Genomic DNA, 15,729 nt, shown 5'->3' on the forward strand with positions numbered 1-15,729 from the left:
CTGGATTTCTAAATGTCAGCTAAATAGGTTTACCCCACAAGCTAAGAGCTGACCTTTTGACACCACCTGTTCAGGAATGGGAATTTTTAAAGCAGGCTATTCTACACAGATAAAGGGTTCACAAAATTTGACCTGGAAAGATTGGTTAAAGGAATTAGTTTTGTTTAGTCTAGAAAAGAGCAGACTGAGGGAGGATGTGATTACAATCTTCCAGTACATAAAAGAATGTTATAAAGATGCTAGTGATTGGTTTTCTGTGTCCAGTTGGGGAAAAGACAAGAATAAAGATGTTAAATAGACAGATACTTAGATTGTGTATCAGGAGAAAAATTTCTAATAATAAAAATAGAGAATAAGGTGCAGACTACATAAGAAAATTCTCATCTCATTAACTGGAAGTTTTAAAGATTAATTGGACCAACACTTGTCATTAATAGTCAAGGTTGCTAGTGTTGTTCGTGGTGTGAGGTGACTAGGTAGATGTATTACATGATCACTTAAAAGGCTTTTCCCGTGTTTCATTTTCTATAGCTGATACATTGGATACAAGACATTCTAGACTTGTCACATTGGATATGAAAATAATTGCCTAGTGGGTGGTTATTCTTTTTTTTTTTTAATTCTGATTATATGATTAAAGTAACAGTGTTACAAGGATGGAAGAATAATAGGTAAGGAAATTACAAATATTGTTTATTGGCTTTGGGTGAAGAATTATATAAACAAGAGCAGTGAGTTTGCTAGTATGAATATCTTTTTCTCTGTTACTTGACAATTTTCATATCACACATTGTTTTCTGGCTGAGGTTAATAACAAGGACCTGAAAATTGTGATGAATAATCATCCCATATAGATATACACAGGGCTGAAGCATGGCATACCTGCTGAAAAGAACAGAAAAAACATCAAAATTATTTAATCTTTCCAAAATGTTTGTAAAAGCTCTTAAGACAGTATTGTGCAGTATGATCTGTCGCAAGCTCAATACTAACTAACAGAACAAACAAGAGAACATAGTTTATGTGTAGGCCTTTAGTACATATTGCAGGTTAATATGAAAGGGTGTGAAGGTTTTAATAGTCATTCTGTGTTGGTACCAGTTCTCTGTTGGTGGTTGAAAGTGTAACTTGCTCGCAGCTCAGTTTCTTATGTTTGATGACGACTATAAGAGCTTAAAGATATGTTAGGCATGTGCAGTCTTAGTGAAGCATTTATTTAGCTGCATAAATAAAAAGTAGTGTCAAACATCAGAGTTTTCATTTTACACATTAAGCAAACTACTTGTGTTGTAGCTCCTTGTATTTTCAGAGAATCTGTCAAAGAGCATGATAATGTTTATCTCTTTTTTTCCTCATGAGTTTAGGAACTGATTGTATTTTATATTACATACATGGTTTGTTTTGTTTTGTTTTGTTTTGTTTTCCTAGGTACTGCACAATGGACTTGTGATGGAAATGAATCATCCAACAGCTGGGAGAATAGCAGTTCCAGGTTAGATATTTAATCCTTTTTGCTAAATTAAATGCTACATGACATCCTGAGTGGTTCCGGAACTCAGCTGAGGACATGACACATCTTCACATTTCACTCAAATGAATAAAAGTTTAACCAGGCCGACATTTGTGCTTGTAGTGATTACAGTAGCAGAAAAATGGGTTAAAGCATGTGTCAGAATATCTTCTGGTTCCCATCGGTCAGTTGTCACAAAACATGAACCTGGATTTGATAATAGTTGCAAACTCCCACTGCTAGAAATGTTACTGCTGAATCATCTACATGAATATGTGAATCTGTTTTTGATTTCGTTCAATTTTGCAAGTTACCCAGGCTTCTTTTAGAGACATTTCTGTTTTAAAAACAAAAAAAATTCAAAAACTAAAAAAACCAAAACAAACAACAAAAAAAAAGAAGACAAAAGAGGAAGGAAATTTGTACTGAAGACTTAATGAAGCTCTGCAATAATGAAGTCTTAAATAGATATTTTGTACTTCCAAAGAACACAGAAGTATATACAGAAGTAATAAACTAGTCTCTCCTCTTTAAAGCTCTGAATGGATCAGGAACTGGTGTAGCTTTCCTTCCATCAGAGTTAGTTATGTAATTGGGTTAGGTTCAACCAGAGCCATTATGAACATACAGATCCTTGCAGTTGTCTTGGTTTTGATAATTGATCCTTATCTGATAATCTATTAGCTATTGGGTCAATTTTTCTACTTCTCTCTGTTTATCTCTCTCCCAGGCCACAGTGAGACCTGCTTCCTCCTTCATTCAAAGTACTAAGTCCTGTCTATTTTTACAAGAACTTCTCCTTACATTGTCATTTTCTTTGCCAGTTCCACCCTCTGACACAGCATCCAGTTGTCATCAATTTTGGTTGCCTTGAGCATATGTAGTGTTAAGAAGAATTTGACCCATAAAATTTTTCTTAATTTGCACATCCCGGAATCCCACTGGGATGCAGAAAGAATTATTTGAAAGAAACCAATCCTGTATTAGATCATGTTTTCTTCATGAACAGAGGGGGTTTTTGTGTGTGTGGATGTGTATGCTCCATATTTGCTCTTTATCACAGTTTGCGTTCCACATTTGGTCTCACTAGACTTGGATCTTTGGTTGACTGTATTAAAAAATGCATCTCTAATTTAGAGGCACATATCTGGAAACAGCAATCCTTTTTTTTTTTTTTTTAAATTTTCTTACAGAAAAGTAATCCTGGTTAATTTACCCAAAATGAAAATAAAAATAAAAGGTTTTGACTTAGTAGAAGTAGAAATAAAAGCCTTACAGATGGTAGAGGAAGTGTGTAAGGTTTTCATGTTGCATACAATTTATAATCTATCTTAGAGAAAGCAAATACTCCTTAAGGGGATAGCTTAAACTGCAAGAAGAGGAAAGAGATGAAAGGAATGTTCTAATGTCTGTCAGCAGCGATAGAATGTATTGGCAAGAGAGTGAGTTTTTACATAGGTAAGCCATAGTACTTCCCAAATCCTTAGTTATTTTTTATTTTATTAAACTAGTGACACTGCACTAAACTAAAATAAATCATCTTAGTCTCTAATGGTTTGCCATTTAGATGGACTTCTATGAAGAGTTTCTTGTATTGAAACAGATGGCTGAAATGATTATTGGATATTTGAGCAGGAAAAGTAGAATTCCTTCCTTTCCTGGCATGGAAGGATAAGGAGGGGAGAGACAGGGGAGGAAAGGGGGAAGAACACTCATTCAGTGTGAGCAGAATGGACCTATTGATATCACTGGAAAGACAGTGCATTACTCTGTCCCAAAACTAAAGTGTGTTTGGCCACTGTTGATGATAGGTAACAGAAGTACCCTGGATTTGTCCTGCTCAATACTATATCTGAAGAGTAGAGGGAAGAGTGTGCAAAAGAAAGCCTACAGTAGACAACTTCCTCTCAATGAAAGTTAAAAATAGAAGTTTGGGGTTTTTTTCCAATGTGGTTATATTTAGTATCTTGTATTTGGTAGAGAACAAGTTTACTAAGCTCTCAGTTTCTGTCTCAGGATTGCTTATTAGGAAAATTAAGGAAAATTAAGTTATTAATGTGAATGTTGAAACTGAATAGACTGAAAATGTTTTTCTTTAAAGAGACTGGGGAGATTCTGATCCCAAAATAAAAATAGGTTGCTGTTGTTTCTTAAGCATATAAGCCAGATTTTAATGTGTCCTTTAGTAATTGAATTGGACATCACACTTGAGGCTCTTGACAGAGGTGCAACTTTTGCGGCCAAGTAAAGCTGTGAGTGCAGTGACATGCATTTATTAAGTGAAGCGTACTGGCAGATTTTAGCTCCAAGTATCACAGGTGGCCTCTGTGTCTAGCATATTGATTCGCAGTAGTCCTTCTCCATGCCTGTCCTCAGTTTGAGAGTTGGTTCAAATCTGTGTATGAATCCTCCATTGTAGATCTTGTAACTTGAAATTCTGAGAGATTTTGCCATTGACATTAGTGTAGGCTACATTTTTAATGTTGGACTTGGTAACTCATACTCCTCCTTTGCTTAAATATCTTTTGTTATGGTTATTGAATTTGGTTCTTTCCTCACCTAGTCAATGTTTCTCCCTTGCCATTTTTGTGATTTCCAGCCTAAGGTATACTGTGTGCTGATAAGTGTATTACAGGGCGGTGGTGAAAAGGGAGTGGGAGAAGTACTACAAAAAACATATTTCTAGTAATTTTTCTTTTCAGAATATATCTTTATGGTACAAAAGAAAGAGATCTTGCATTTTGATATCTCTTGTTTCAAGTATTCATGAAAAATGTCTATGCACATATACATTACACTGTTGTTACTAGTATCAAGATATCTCAGATTCAAGAACAGAGGTGAAAAAGAGAATTCATTGTGTCTGACTTAGAGTGACTCTATAAAAGATTGTGAGAACGTTCTGAAAAAAAAAGTGGTTCTGTGGTAGTTCAGTAGTTTCATTAGGATAATGTTTCACAAGATAATTCTGTATATTCATGTCATGATGTTATTCTAGAACTGACATATACATACACTTGACGTATCCTATATAGAATGTGCAACACTGTGAGAGAGCCCTGCTTGAGTCATTCTTGCCAGAACTGGTTCATCTGATTGTAGGGCTGAACTAATGAATCTCTTCTGTTTCTATACCTGAAGGCAACTCAATCATCTTTAGTTTAGGGCAGTGCTCCAAAGATGATCAGGAGCTGGAGCACCTCAGCTGGAGAGGTAGAGCCAGGGGAAAAGGCAGTCTTAGGGGGGGCCTGTCAGAATCTCTCCAGCACCTATAGGAAGGTTATCAATGTGAAGAGCTGGGCTCTTCACAGCAGTGCATGGTGGGAGGATGACAGACAAGAGAAATTCAGCCTGTATATCACAAAAATCTTTTTCATCATGACAACAGCCAGGTGGTGGAGCAGGTTGCCCAGAGAGGTCATGCATACTCTGTTCTTAGAAGTTTTCAGAGAACAGCCAGCTAAAGCCAGGGACAACCTGATTTGACCTAAGACATGACTCTGATCCGACCCAAATAAGAGTGGAGTCCTCCTGAAGTCCTTTCCAACTTGGATTATGTTCTAACTCTGTGATTAACATCAGTATCTCTTCCTCAGCTCTGTTGTGCTTAGCCATCCCCACAAAAATCTGAAGAAGATATGACACAATTTAATCAAATGGGAAATGTAGAGCACAGAAAGTACACTTGGGGACAAAAAAATCATGTTTTATACAGTGCCATATTGCAGATGGCACTGGATGGCACAGAGACGCTACAGGTAAGTGAAGGGACAAAATTTTGAGAAGTTTTAGCATCTGGGTTAGTCTTGAACTACTTTGCCAACGAGTAATGGACTTTTACAAGGCATGTGGGTTTCTGGAAGCCACTGAGTATTCTGAGTGCCAATATGGAGCATAATGGATGCTCCCAACCCACACTGATCACAAAGGGAAAAATAATGGATGCAATACAATCTTTCCCAAATCTTTTCAAACCTTTCAAACTTATATGGTTTAGGAAACTCAGATAATAATACGCCCAACTTCTGCATTATCTAGTCTCTAATGTTGACTTTTAAAGGCTGCCAGTTGTTTTTTAAAGTCAAAATGGTGTTTGTAATATTATTTTTATAATGAAGAGAACATGATGTGTTCAGTTGTCCCAAACAAACTAACGTTTTTAGAATTTATTAACTAGCAGGAACCTTTGTTTAATTTCTGACCCCTTCTAAGCCTTAGTAAACTGGGGATTTGGATATAAGCCTAGACTCTGGAACCATCTCTGATCAAACAGGAAACAATATAACTGTAGAAATTGTGTAAATCACCTCTTTTGGACAAAACAACTATTCTTAGTTTTGATAATGTTTATGTTGTATGTTCTTCTCATCCCCATTTCCTGAGTTGATAAACACTATGTCTGTCCTTTGGTCCATGATCTGCATCAAGGATGACTTTATTGCTCAGAAAGGCCAATTTCATACCTGGCTTCATAATTTCCTTCCGTGCTCTTGAGATAAAGTGTTTGGGGGACTATTCCAAGCTCAGTTAGGAAAAATAGTGCAGGATTCCTCCTTGACATAGATTTCTTGGACTGAATTCAGGCAACTTATGTTAATTAATCAACCCACTCAGGAGAAATATCCCTTTTTCCGGTCTTCTCCTGTCACTGTGAATTACGAATATACTACTGAAACAGGAAAGAATTTTTTTTTCAGAGGTAGGCTTTTCCTGTTGTATGATTCATTAAATGGTGTCATGGTTCCATGGAGACTAATTGCTATCAATCTCTTAGAAGAAGAGGCAAAAAGTCTAATAGGACTTCCTTATTATGCCACAGATTTCTTCCTTAACCTTGGACAAACCACTTTGTGTCTTACCAAACTAATTGTTTGCAGTTTTTCAGATCTCTGTTAATAGCTGAAAACTACTTTGATTCCTCAGGGAAGGAATTTCTTGGGAAATTTGTTAATTTAAATATTTATTTCTATTTGTTATGCATGTATTTATACCTGTTTTCTTCATGTATGTGGAAGACTAGTTATAGTTAAGGAAACAATACTGGTGTGTCCATGTATTTGATCAGTGCATTTCAATACAGGGAGCAAATATGGCTGTTAGTGATACATACTATCTTTTTTTGACCATTTAATGTAAGTGTAGTAGAGGAAGTTTGCAGGAAATGAAGGAAGTCTGTACTCCAATCCATTGTTTCCTGCAGCTAGGAGATCCTTCAATATAATAACAACAACAACATAAAAAATCCCAAAAATTTTTTCAAGATCCTTTGCTTGAACTTCTGATCCTGCCTGCTTCTCTTCGGGTGTTGTTTTAATATGTGTCTATGTATGTCTGTATGTGTGTGTGCATGCATGCATGTGCATAACCAATGTTGATTGAAAAATTTTAATTTCACTTCACTACTTATGGTACATTGGAGACAAACAGCTTCACTAGCATTACCGTTACCTCATCCACCTTTTTTAGTCATCAGGGCTGACTGTTTATGTCTTTTACATTCACAGAGCTGATTTCAGTTTTGAGGAGTCCATGACCATTACAGGAACTTACACAAATAATGTATGACAGCTCACCTAGCTATCCTCAAAATAATTAAAAAAAAAATAATAAATATACAAACAGTATATTCATACTGATTGCAAAAACAGAAAAGAGATGGTGGGAATGGCAAGGAATATGTTATTGGCTTCAGGATTAGGTAGAAAGGCAAGTACATATTTTTAATGAATGATGCTTTAATTTGGAATCTTTCAAGATTCCTTTTAAAGTAAAACATAAATAAAAATTTTTAATATTTTTACTCCTCTGTCATATGTTTCCACAGTATTTCTCTACCACAGATTTTAAAATTTGTTATACCTCCCAGAATGATCTAAGTGCCACAGTTAATACTTTTAAAGTTGTTTCTAGAAAGAAAAGGCTGCTGTTTCTTACCTAGTTCTGGGACTTCAGTTGCTGAAGGGAATTAAGAAATAGTGGAAGTCTCAAACTAACTGAGTAGCAGTACTGACTGGGCCCAGTATTGACTGTCACTCAAGCAATGGCTCTCCAGGACTGCTGTTCAAAGTCTCTGAGCCAGACTCTTCTCTCATCAGACCCTAGGTTTCTCTGTCGGTCCTTAGGATCTGGCAATCAAAGTTGTTTTTCTTGCATCACGTATTTTTTCCCAGAATCTGGAACTTCCATATAGGGAGGAAAAATGAATATTTTTCAGAGGACAAGTGGGGCGATTTTCCTGCTCTGTACATAATAAGTCAAGTAAAGTTGTGATTGAAGTATTGCTGAATGTTGGTTGGTAAATATACTTCTAGTTACAGGAGAATATTTTCTTTATATTTTCCTCCATGTGTCCTAAGATGTACTAGGATTTTCTTTTAACTGGACATAGTTGTGATGGAGAGTTAACTCAAGAGTATCACCTTGCTGTCACATGATGGGGGGAGGGAGGGGGAGAAAGCTGCAGTATTGACTGAATAACCAAATAAACTAATGAGTTTCTCACCAATGTTATTGTGCTAGAATTCAACTTTGTTTAAAATGATGTGGTATTTTCTTCTGTTTGAATGTGTTTATCACTTCTTTCTTTATAAATAACAGTAACTTTGAAAGTAGTTTCTTAACCCTCACTCTGTAACAAGCACAGCCAGGTGCTCACACAGTTCAGGGTGTGAGATTATAAAGATGAACTGTGAGATTATAAAGATACGTCTGCATGCCTCGGGTGTGTTGTAAAACAGCCAACTTACTCCAACACCCATAAATTTTTCATATATCTTTATGATCTTTAATAGTTATTGGATAAGAAAAGGAATCTACTGTCAGTTAAAAAAATTTTGGTTTCATTAAATGTAAAAATATGTTTTAAACATTTAGACAATTTTACTTAATCCCTAGGACACTGAGTAGACTAATCCTCATTTGTGTTTCCTCCATATTGTCTTGACCCAAGCCTTGCCTTCCCATCAACAGTAAGAGTGATTGGACTTATGCTGTTTTCTGTGAACCTAGAATGAACAATTTTGTGGTCAGCACTGGCCATTGAGTCATGTGCTTTGCCTTTTTATCACATTGACCATAGAATATCATCAATTTAACTCTTTCACGTATGTTTGACTGTCGTTTTTCTTTTTCAAAAATCCTCAAGAGATGGAAAATTCCTCAAATATCCACATCTGTCTTTAAAGGCCTGATCAATTTAATTGTTAAAAAACTCATGGTCTCCAATTTAACAGAGAACCTTTTTTTTGTGTGTCTTTCATGAGGTTTAAGTACTTTTTGTGCCCATGAAAGTACTTACCTGACCAAAATTTCATCTAGATAACTTTTTGACAAACTATGTAGGGTGAATTGCCCAGATCTTTTCAGGTCCTTTGTGTAAGTACAGTGCAGTACAGTTTTGTAACTCTGTCTTTTTCATTGCAGTCTGTGTACTGTATGTATACAGGAAAAACTGCAGTTGTATAGAGTGCATCACAAACTTCCTGCCTGACACTGGGCAAGTCTCTTAGCCCACGAAGTTACATTTCTCACTTCTTCCTGCAATAGATTGAGAAAATAGAACTCACAATTAGCTACATGTTTTTGCAAATTATGATTATAATAGGTGAAATTTGATGATATTTTTCCTTGTAGTTTATGAAAAGAATCATTGGATAGAAATAAGGGGCAAAATAAGGCTTATACAGTTAACTTATTTGTTCATTTGATTAAGAGCCAACCAACAGTAGATAGCATGCACCTGTTGTAGGCTAGTAAATTTATCTATAACTCCTGAAGTAGAGAATATTTAAGTTCTTTTAGTCACTGTGAACTTGAAATTATTTTTGTCCCTCTTTCTTGTACTTACCACTCTTTCTAGCAAAGCCCAGCCAAGAAAGTAATGCCATGTTGCATCAGAATCAAAAACCAGAATGGTGATTTTGACCCAAGTCTTGAATATTCTAAATGATGCCTTAATAATTGGGGCTATCAAAAATAAAGCATTGCTGCCACCTCTTTTGCCCTCTTCCATTTTGCTAACTATTCTAGAGCTCTTTTGTGATTCTGGGCAAGAAGGAAATTCCCAAGAATTTTTCCAAATGTTTTGTGACTAGACGTTCCTTTTATTCTTTGACCAGATTTTATTTATCTGCTATTGCTCACCAAATTTGATCCAAATGTTGAAATTTCTTTTGTTAAACATAAACTTCTTTTTAGGCAAGTAAAACTAGCTTGTTCATCCTAACACTGTGCAAAAGGTATAAAACAAGACAGAATAGATGTGAACTAGTTTAATCCAGGATCTGTTGAAACATTAGGCATTGGGTCAAGACCTGATCAGAAAAATCCTCCTGATACAGAGTCTGTTAAGGTACAGAACAGAATTCCCTAAGAAAACACAGAATCCCTGTTTCTTTGGTTCTCTGAAACTAGACTGAACATAGAAAATTAAAGCAGGTTACCTGTATAAAAAGCAAATAAATGCTCTATTAAATGGAATTGATAATGAATTTTAAAATGTAATGTGAGTTCATTGCTTTAAATTAGTAATTTAGAGATTGTGCCTCTGGCAGGACAATAAAAAAAGTATTTTGATTTGTGTGTAAGTGGAGTGCTCCTCCTGGGTTTTGAAATAGATGCAGAGATGAAATGAGGCAGAAATTCGCAGATTAGAAAAAGCTTTTTAATATTCTTTGCAGGCTGTTTTTAGAAACATCACAAGGAACAGAAAATCAGGCCCATTTGTGAAGAGAGGCAGTACAATTTATAAACGTGTGAGGCAAACAAAATTTTAAAGCTGATGATGCACAAATACCAAATTCCAGTCATCCAGTTTATACATATTGAAAGCACAACTTCATGCACACATCTGCTATTTCAAGCCCAGGAACACAGACATACAAGCTTGTACAGACTCATAGCAATTTAATAGTATTCTAAAGAAATCACAAGGTTAGTGCTAAAAAATTAAAGCTGCAGTGCTTTGATTATGAGATTTAGATCCCTATATGAGTGAATCTATGACAAAAACTCTCCTGTAATTTGAAACATTCTAGTTTTCACATTTGTTCATACAGAAGGGGGATAGAAAAGATAAAAAAGGGCCATAGATCTTTGTGTTGGTAGTATTTACCTTTGGTACCTTAAAAGGCTGGAATAAGGACTTGTGTTGTAGTTCCTGAGAGGGAAGTTTTACTTTCTGACTTCCTCACTACTCATAAATCAATATCCCCACTCTATGATTTAGTAGTTGTTGTATCTCAAAACTGAATGTCGAGTTTAATAGCTTACTTTTCTGCTCCTCATTTTTGCTTGGATTTCCTGAGAAAAAAAAACCATCAGAAAATGCTGACCTGTGCTTCTGCTTCTTTTAGATTCAGGTACCATGCTCTAGCTTTTACTGCCTCTAAAAGTGTTGTGAGAATACATGGGTAAAATGTAGATTTGATGTGGCTGCATGGCAATGTTAGATTGCAAGAGGACACTTTAACATATCCTTTAAGCACTTTTGTAAGAATGACAGTGTAGAGAAATCTACTGGAGGAAAACAAGATAAATTGGGGGAGTAGCTTAGAATTTAAAAGAAAACCCTTGGTGTCTTCCAGTTAAGTAATTCACTTTCTAAGGGTTATTATTCTGACAGATTTTAAGCTTTTCAACATGTTAGCTAGTGTGGTGATACCTTGGAATCTTCCTTTCAGTTGACTTCAAGAAAGAAAGCAATACCTTGTTTACTACTTTAATATGTCTTTCAGATTCTCACTGCTAGAAAGCTCACCACTCAAAGCAACATCACCCATCAACAATGTCCATGAGGTGATGCTACCATTTCCACGAATTTGCCTTTACTTTTTTTACTTTTACATTTTTAATGTTTGTTGTTTTGGTTTTGGGTTTTTTTAATGTAGGAAGTTTTCACTCAGTTGCTATATTTTGAGGCATAACATATACAGGTATTTTCATAGATTGATATTCTTTTTCCCAAGCATACACAGACATGAATCAAGATCCTTCATTGATTGTGTTTAGAAGCTATAGGTCTAAAATCTTATCTTACTCTTGGAATTTAATCTTGTACTGGGCACCAGTTACAATAAAATATAATCATGTACTTCAATAACATAATTATCCATTACACTTGTATATCACATGTGACTATGTTATAAACTCTTCTACACTTGACAACCCAAGGAGGTTGTTTGGTGTTAATCTGTAGAGAGAGAAGGATTAGGTAATTATGGTGCATATAATTTATAAGTAGAGGTGATTCAGAAAATTCAGAAATATTTTTTTAGGATATAAATGTTTTTCTTTTTCCTTTTTTTTTTTTTAAACAAAATCTCGTATAAGGAAAATTATTGTAATTGAAAACTAAGTTAATCCCCGATATCATACTGAATTTTTACCTGCTTGTCTTTGAACAGTACTAATGTGTAATTTCACTAATCTTTGATATCCAAGAAAAATAATTTAAAAGCCAGGAAAAAAAATTATTTATTTATAAACCAGATTTCAAATATTGGGTACACTCAGGGAATTTACATACCCTGATGATTTACTGTGAATTCACTGTTGATGTTAAATGCCTTAGTAAATTGTGGATAATTTTTAAACTCAGGATGAATGAATTAAACAAATGTTGTCTTATTTACAGTAAAACATGTCCTCAGTAAAGTTCTCTGCTATTTTTTGAAGACTCTATTTGGAGCTTTGCCATATGATTTTTTAAAACTTACTTTAAATAGTCAACTAAAATGTTTTGTAAAATATGGAACCTAATATATGCAAAACAAAGCATTCCAATCCACAATACACTTTGTAATATACTGACTGATAATTACACAGAAATATTAAAAGGATCCATCTGTAGAGGCTCTTTAAAAAACCAAGAGATAAGATTGAAAGCTCAATCATAATTTAGTAAATCTGTGTCTTCTAGTGCTTAATGTCTTTACCAGAAGAGTTTTTAGTAGTTCAAGATTTAGTTTTATATTTGAATAATGTAACCATTACCAGAGCTTCTTCGGCCTCATTACCAGACCTCTTCTGGCCTGGAAGCCAGAATATGATATGGACAATGAAACCTACACTTCTTCATGGTTTTCTGCAATCTAAATTCAAAAGCTCTGACCGTGAACTTCCCCGTTTCCTACATTTGATGACAGCAAAGCAAGAAAGGTGGAGCCTAAGAGATGTTTTAACGAGGCTTCTACCCATCAGTAGCTTGCTGGAGTCAGCTCCAAGCAGTCACAACCAGCAGACCCAGCCCTCCACTAGACAGCTAAAGTGGTGAGGTGAGGCAGTTAGACTAGATGATACCTATAGGTCCCTTCCAACTCAACTATCCCGTTTTTTTCTATTCTGTTTTTAAAACCTCTTCATTTACATCTTCCTTAGACCTTCTGTCCACCTGTGTGTCTACCCACCTCCCTCAAAACTTATTTTCTAGCAAGAAAGACCTTTTTATTTCATCAATTTAATTTTACCGTTCCCTTTCAGTCTAGCATTAGTATTATGGATCTGTTCCACAGGCCATATTAGATGGGCACCTGACAACAAGACAGCCTTTATGATGTTTCTGTTGTATATTTGTTCTCTGATGTACACTGGGAATGTCTCCCTGAATTATGGAAGGATCTATTCCAGGTTTTTTCATAGACAAAAAATGCATTATTCTCTCTCACAGTCACAGTGTGCCCAAGACCATCAGAGGTTAAGAAACTGGGTTTGTTTGGCAGATGTTTCTTGTTATTCTGCCAATTAAGTCAACAATAGGTATTCATAATCCTGGGGAGACTTGGAGGTCATAGAAATTACAGGGCAGGCAGAATAGCTCATGCACAAATAGCTAAAAAAGAAAGCGATCTTTTGGGGATTCCCACCCACCCCTTTTATTCTGCTTGTCCTAGGGGTGGTCATCAGTCAGTGACATTGTGCATTGGCTTCAACCCTTGGTTCTGGCTGAAGTGTTCAAGGTCCTGAATGGCACGATCTCTGTTTTATTCTTTCAAGGGATATATTCTTCTACACTCGGCTTCAGTGCTTTGTCTAAGTATTTAAATGTTCTTCTCAGCAACTAGTTTAAAATAAGTTGTTGGAATACTTGTTAAGAGAGAATGGGCAGCCGCCACGGAATAGATAGCAGTTATTGTGAGGCACCATGTAGTGTAGAGCAGTCATCTGTTACTTTACCAGTATAGAGAAACTCATTAGATTCTTATTTTCTAGTCTTCTCAAAAGTTTATCCTTGCCAAACAAGACATGGAGCTGGTGGAGAGAAGCACCGACCTTAAGAGGAAAAACGGATATGGAGAAGTCACCAGAGAGCTAGTTTGTGTGCTTTGTGGCTGGGATGTTAATGGCAATTGAATGATCTCTGCAGGTAATTTAATAGAGTATACTGGACTTTTCAGATGTGGGGCACTCTCTGCCTGCCTTATGCAGTAAAGAACAGTGTGATACTACAGTCAGTCAGGTGAGACTAACAAGAATAAAGCATTACTGAAAGACAAAGCAAGAGCTTTAAAGAGAGAAAAGAAGCAGCCATGAGGCAATGAACAGTCATGAGATTTCAAGGCCACTAACAAAGCTGAATTCCCATATAAAAAATCCTTACTTAAGCATAAAAGTACTAATACATAGTGAATAAAGCATTGACTGGGGACTGTAATGATGAGAAAAGTGTAATAAAACATTTATACTATCACTTATGGTGAAAAGAGAAGTGAAGGAGACAGAGTTGGTACAAATAATACCTAAAATATTGTAGCAGCCAATGAAAGTATTTGATATACTGTGACCCTAGAAGGAATGTGACTGTGTTTTTATCTGAACCCAAGAAACAGAAGGGCCAATATATGCCTGTCTCACAGTCACATAATCTGGCATCCACATGTACTTTTGGAGATATAAAAGATTATTTAATGAGAGACAGAAACATATATGGGGCAAATGATTCCAGCATATAGGAGATGATGCTGAAAGAAACAGAGAAATTTCTTCAAATGGCAAGGGCAGCTGAAGTGTCTAGCAAAATTACCAAAACAGTGTTATCAGTGCAGAACAGGGACAAATTAAAGGAAATTGGGAATCAGGATAAAGACAGACTGGATGGGAATGAAAGTGTTGTGTCGCACGGCATGTATTGAGTGAAACAATATGCAAGACACTAAAACCCTGTCTGGTTCCCAGCAAAAACATGTAAAAAAGTAGAGAGCATAACAAGACTTTCTGTCCAGTGTGTTGTGGCTCAGGAAATAGAGAAAGAGGTAAGATGTATGGAGGACATAGAGATTACAGTTAAAAGAAAGGTGTCCTCTGGTTGTCTTCCATAAGTCCAGATAAATCTGTTGCACAGAAGGATACAGAAGAACAATGTCAGCCTGTTTATTTTCAGAACTGTTCTTTCAGGTCTTAATCAGTTGACTCCAATTGGATAGTGAAGCCATCAGCAGCCTAATCCTACCAAGATGGTTAGTGACAACTTTAATCTGGAGAATTAGAATTCATGATGCAGGTATTTGAAGCCAAAGAGCAAATGCAGCCTGTGGAGAAGAAGTTTGACAATCAAGAGATGTTACATACACAAGGTATTAATTTCCTGAGCATGGTAGAGGAGAGAGTGTTCTCTGTGTGCGTTCTCCTTTTCAGAAAATGTAAGATCATACTTTAGGGAAGGAGACACACAAAAATGAAGTGGAAGTCAGAAATCAGCCTCAATACAGTGAGATGACTAAAATTCAGTTTTTCATAATGGCAGAGTAATAACAAATAGTTGATAACTCTACAAGAAATTACATTATTATGTCTATTGAATCTTTCAGAGAATGACTCAGATGCCTAATTGTTCCTGAGGAAAATTTGGAATAAACTGAGGATCTTCATTTAGCCAAACCTCAGAACATATTGTATGTATGTATGTCAGCACTAATAGACAATAAATAGATTGTATAAACTATCATCGGTTTAACACCTCTGTTTGTCAGGCTAAGACTTTTACCACTCTGTGATTTGAGCCATGTGACAACAGCGTCTACACCTTTTCGAAGATAATGGCCTGGTGTAAATGCTTTTGACCTGCACCCAACTTCTAAGGTGTTGCAATGTAAAATGAAGCTGGGAAGGATTCCCAGACATGTGGCTTGAAGCTGATGACAGAGCTATTAAAAGTTAATGGTCTGACAAAAGAGACAGTCAATGTCACTATGTAATAAGCAAAATATGAAGTTGAATGTAGACAT

General features: G+C 35.9%; 1 protein-coding gene across 2 annotated transcripts in view; it reads left to right on the forward strand.

The window, feature by feature from the left end:
• SUGCT (succinyl-CoA:glutarate-CoA transferase) overlaps nt 1-15,729 on the forward strand; it is a 346,089-nt gene that overhangs the window by 287,980 nt on the left and 42,380 nt on the right. For both annotated transcript variants that reach the window (XM_008633828.2, XM_017734627.1), the window contains one exon: nt 1,429-1,492. In XM_008633828.2, coding sequence (XP_008632050.1) covers nt 1,429-1,492 — 64 coding nt within the window. The remainder of the gene's footprint in view (nt 1-1,428; nt 1,493-15,729) is intronic.

The sequence above is a fragment of the Corvus brachyrhynchos genome, unplaced genomic scaffold (assembly GCF_000691975.1).
Source record: "Corvus brachyrhynchos isolate BGI_N302 unplaced genomic scaffold, ASM69197v1 scaffold94, whole genome shotgun sequence".
NCBI classification, from domain to species: Eukaryota; Metazoa; Chordata; class Aves; order Passeriformes; family Corvidae; genus Corvus; species Corvus brachyrhynchos.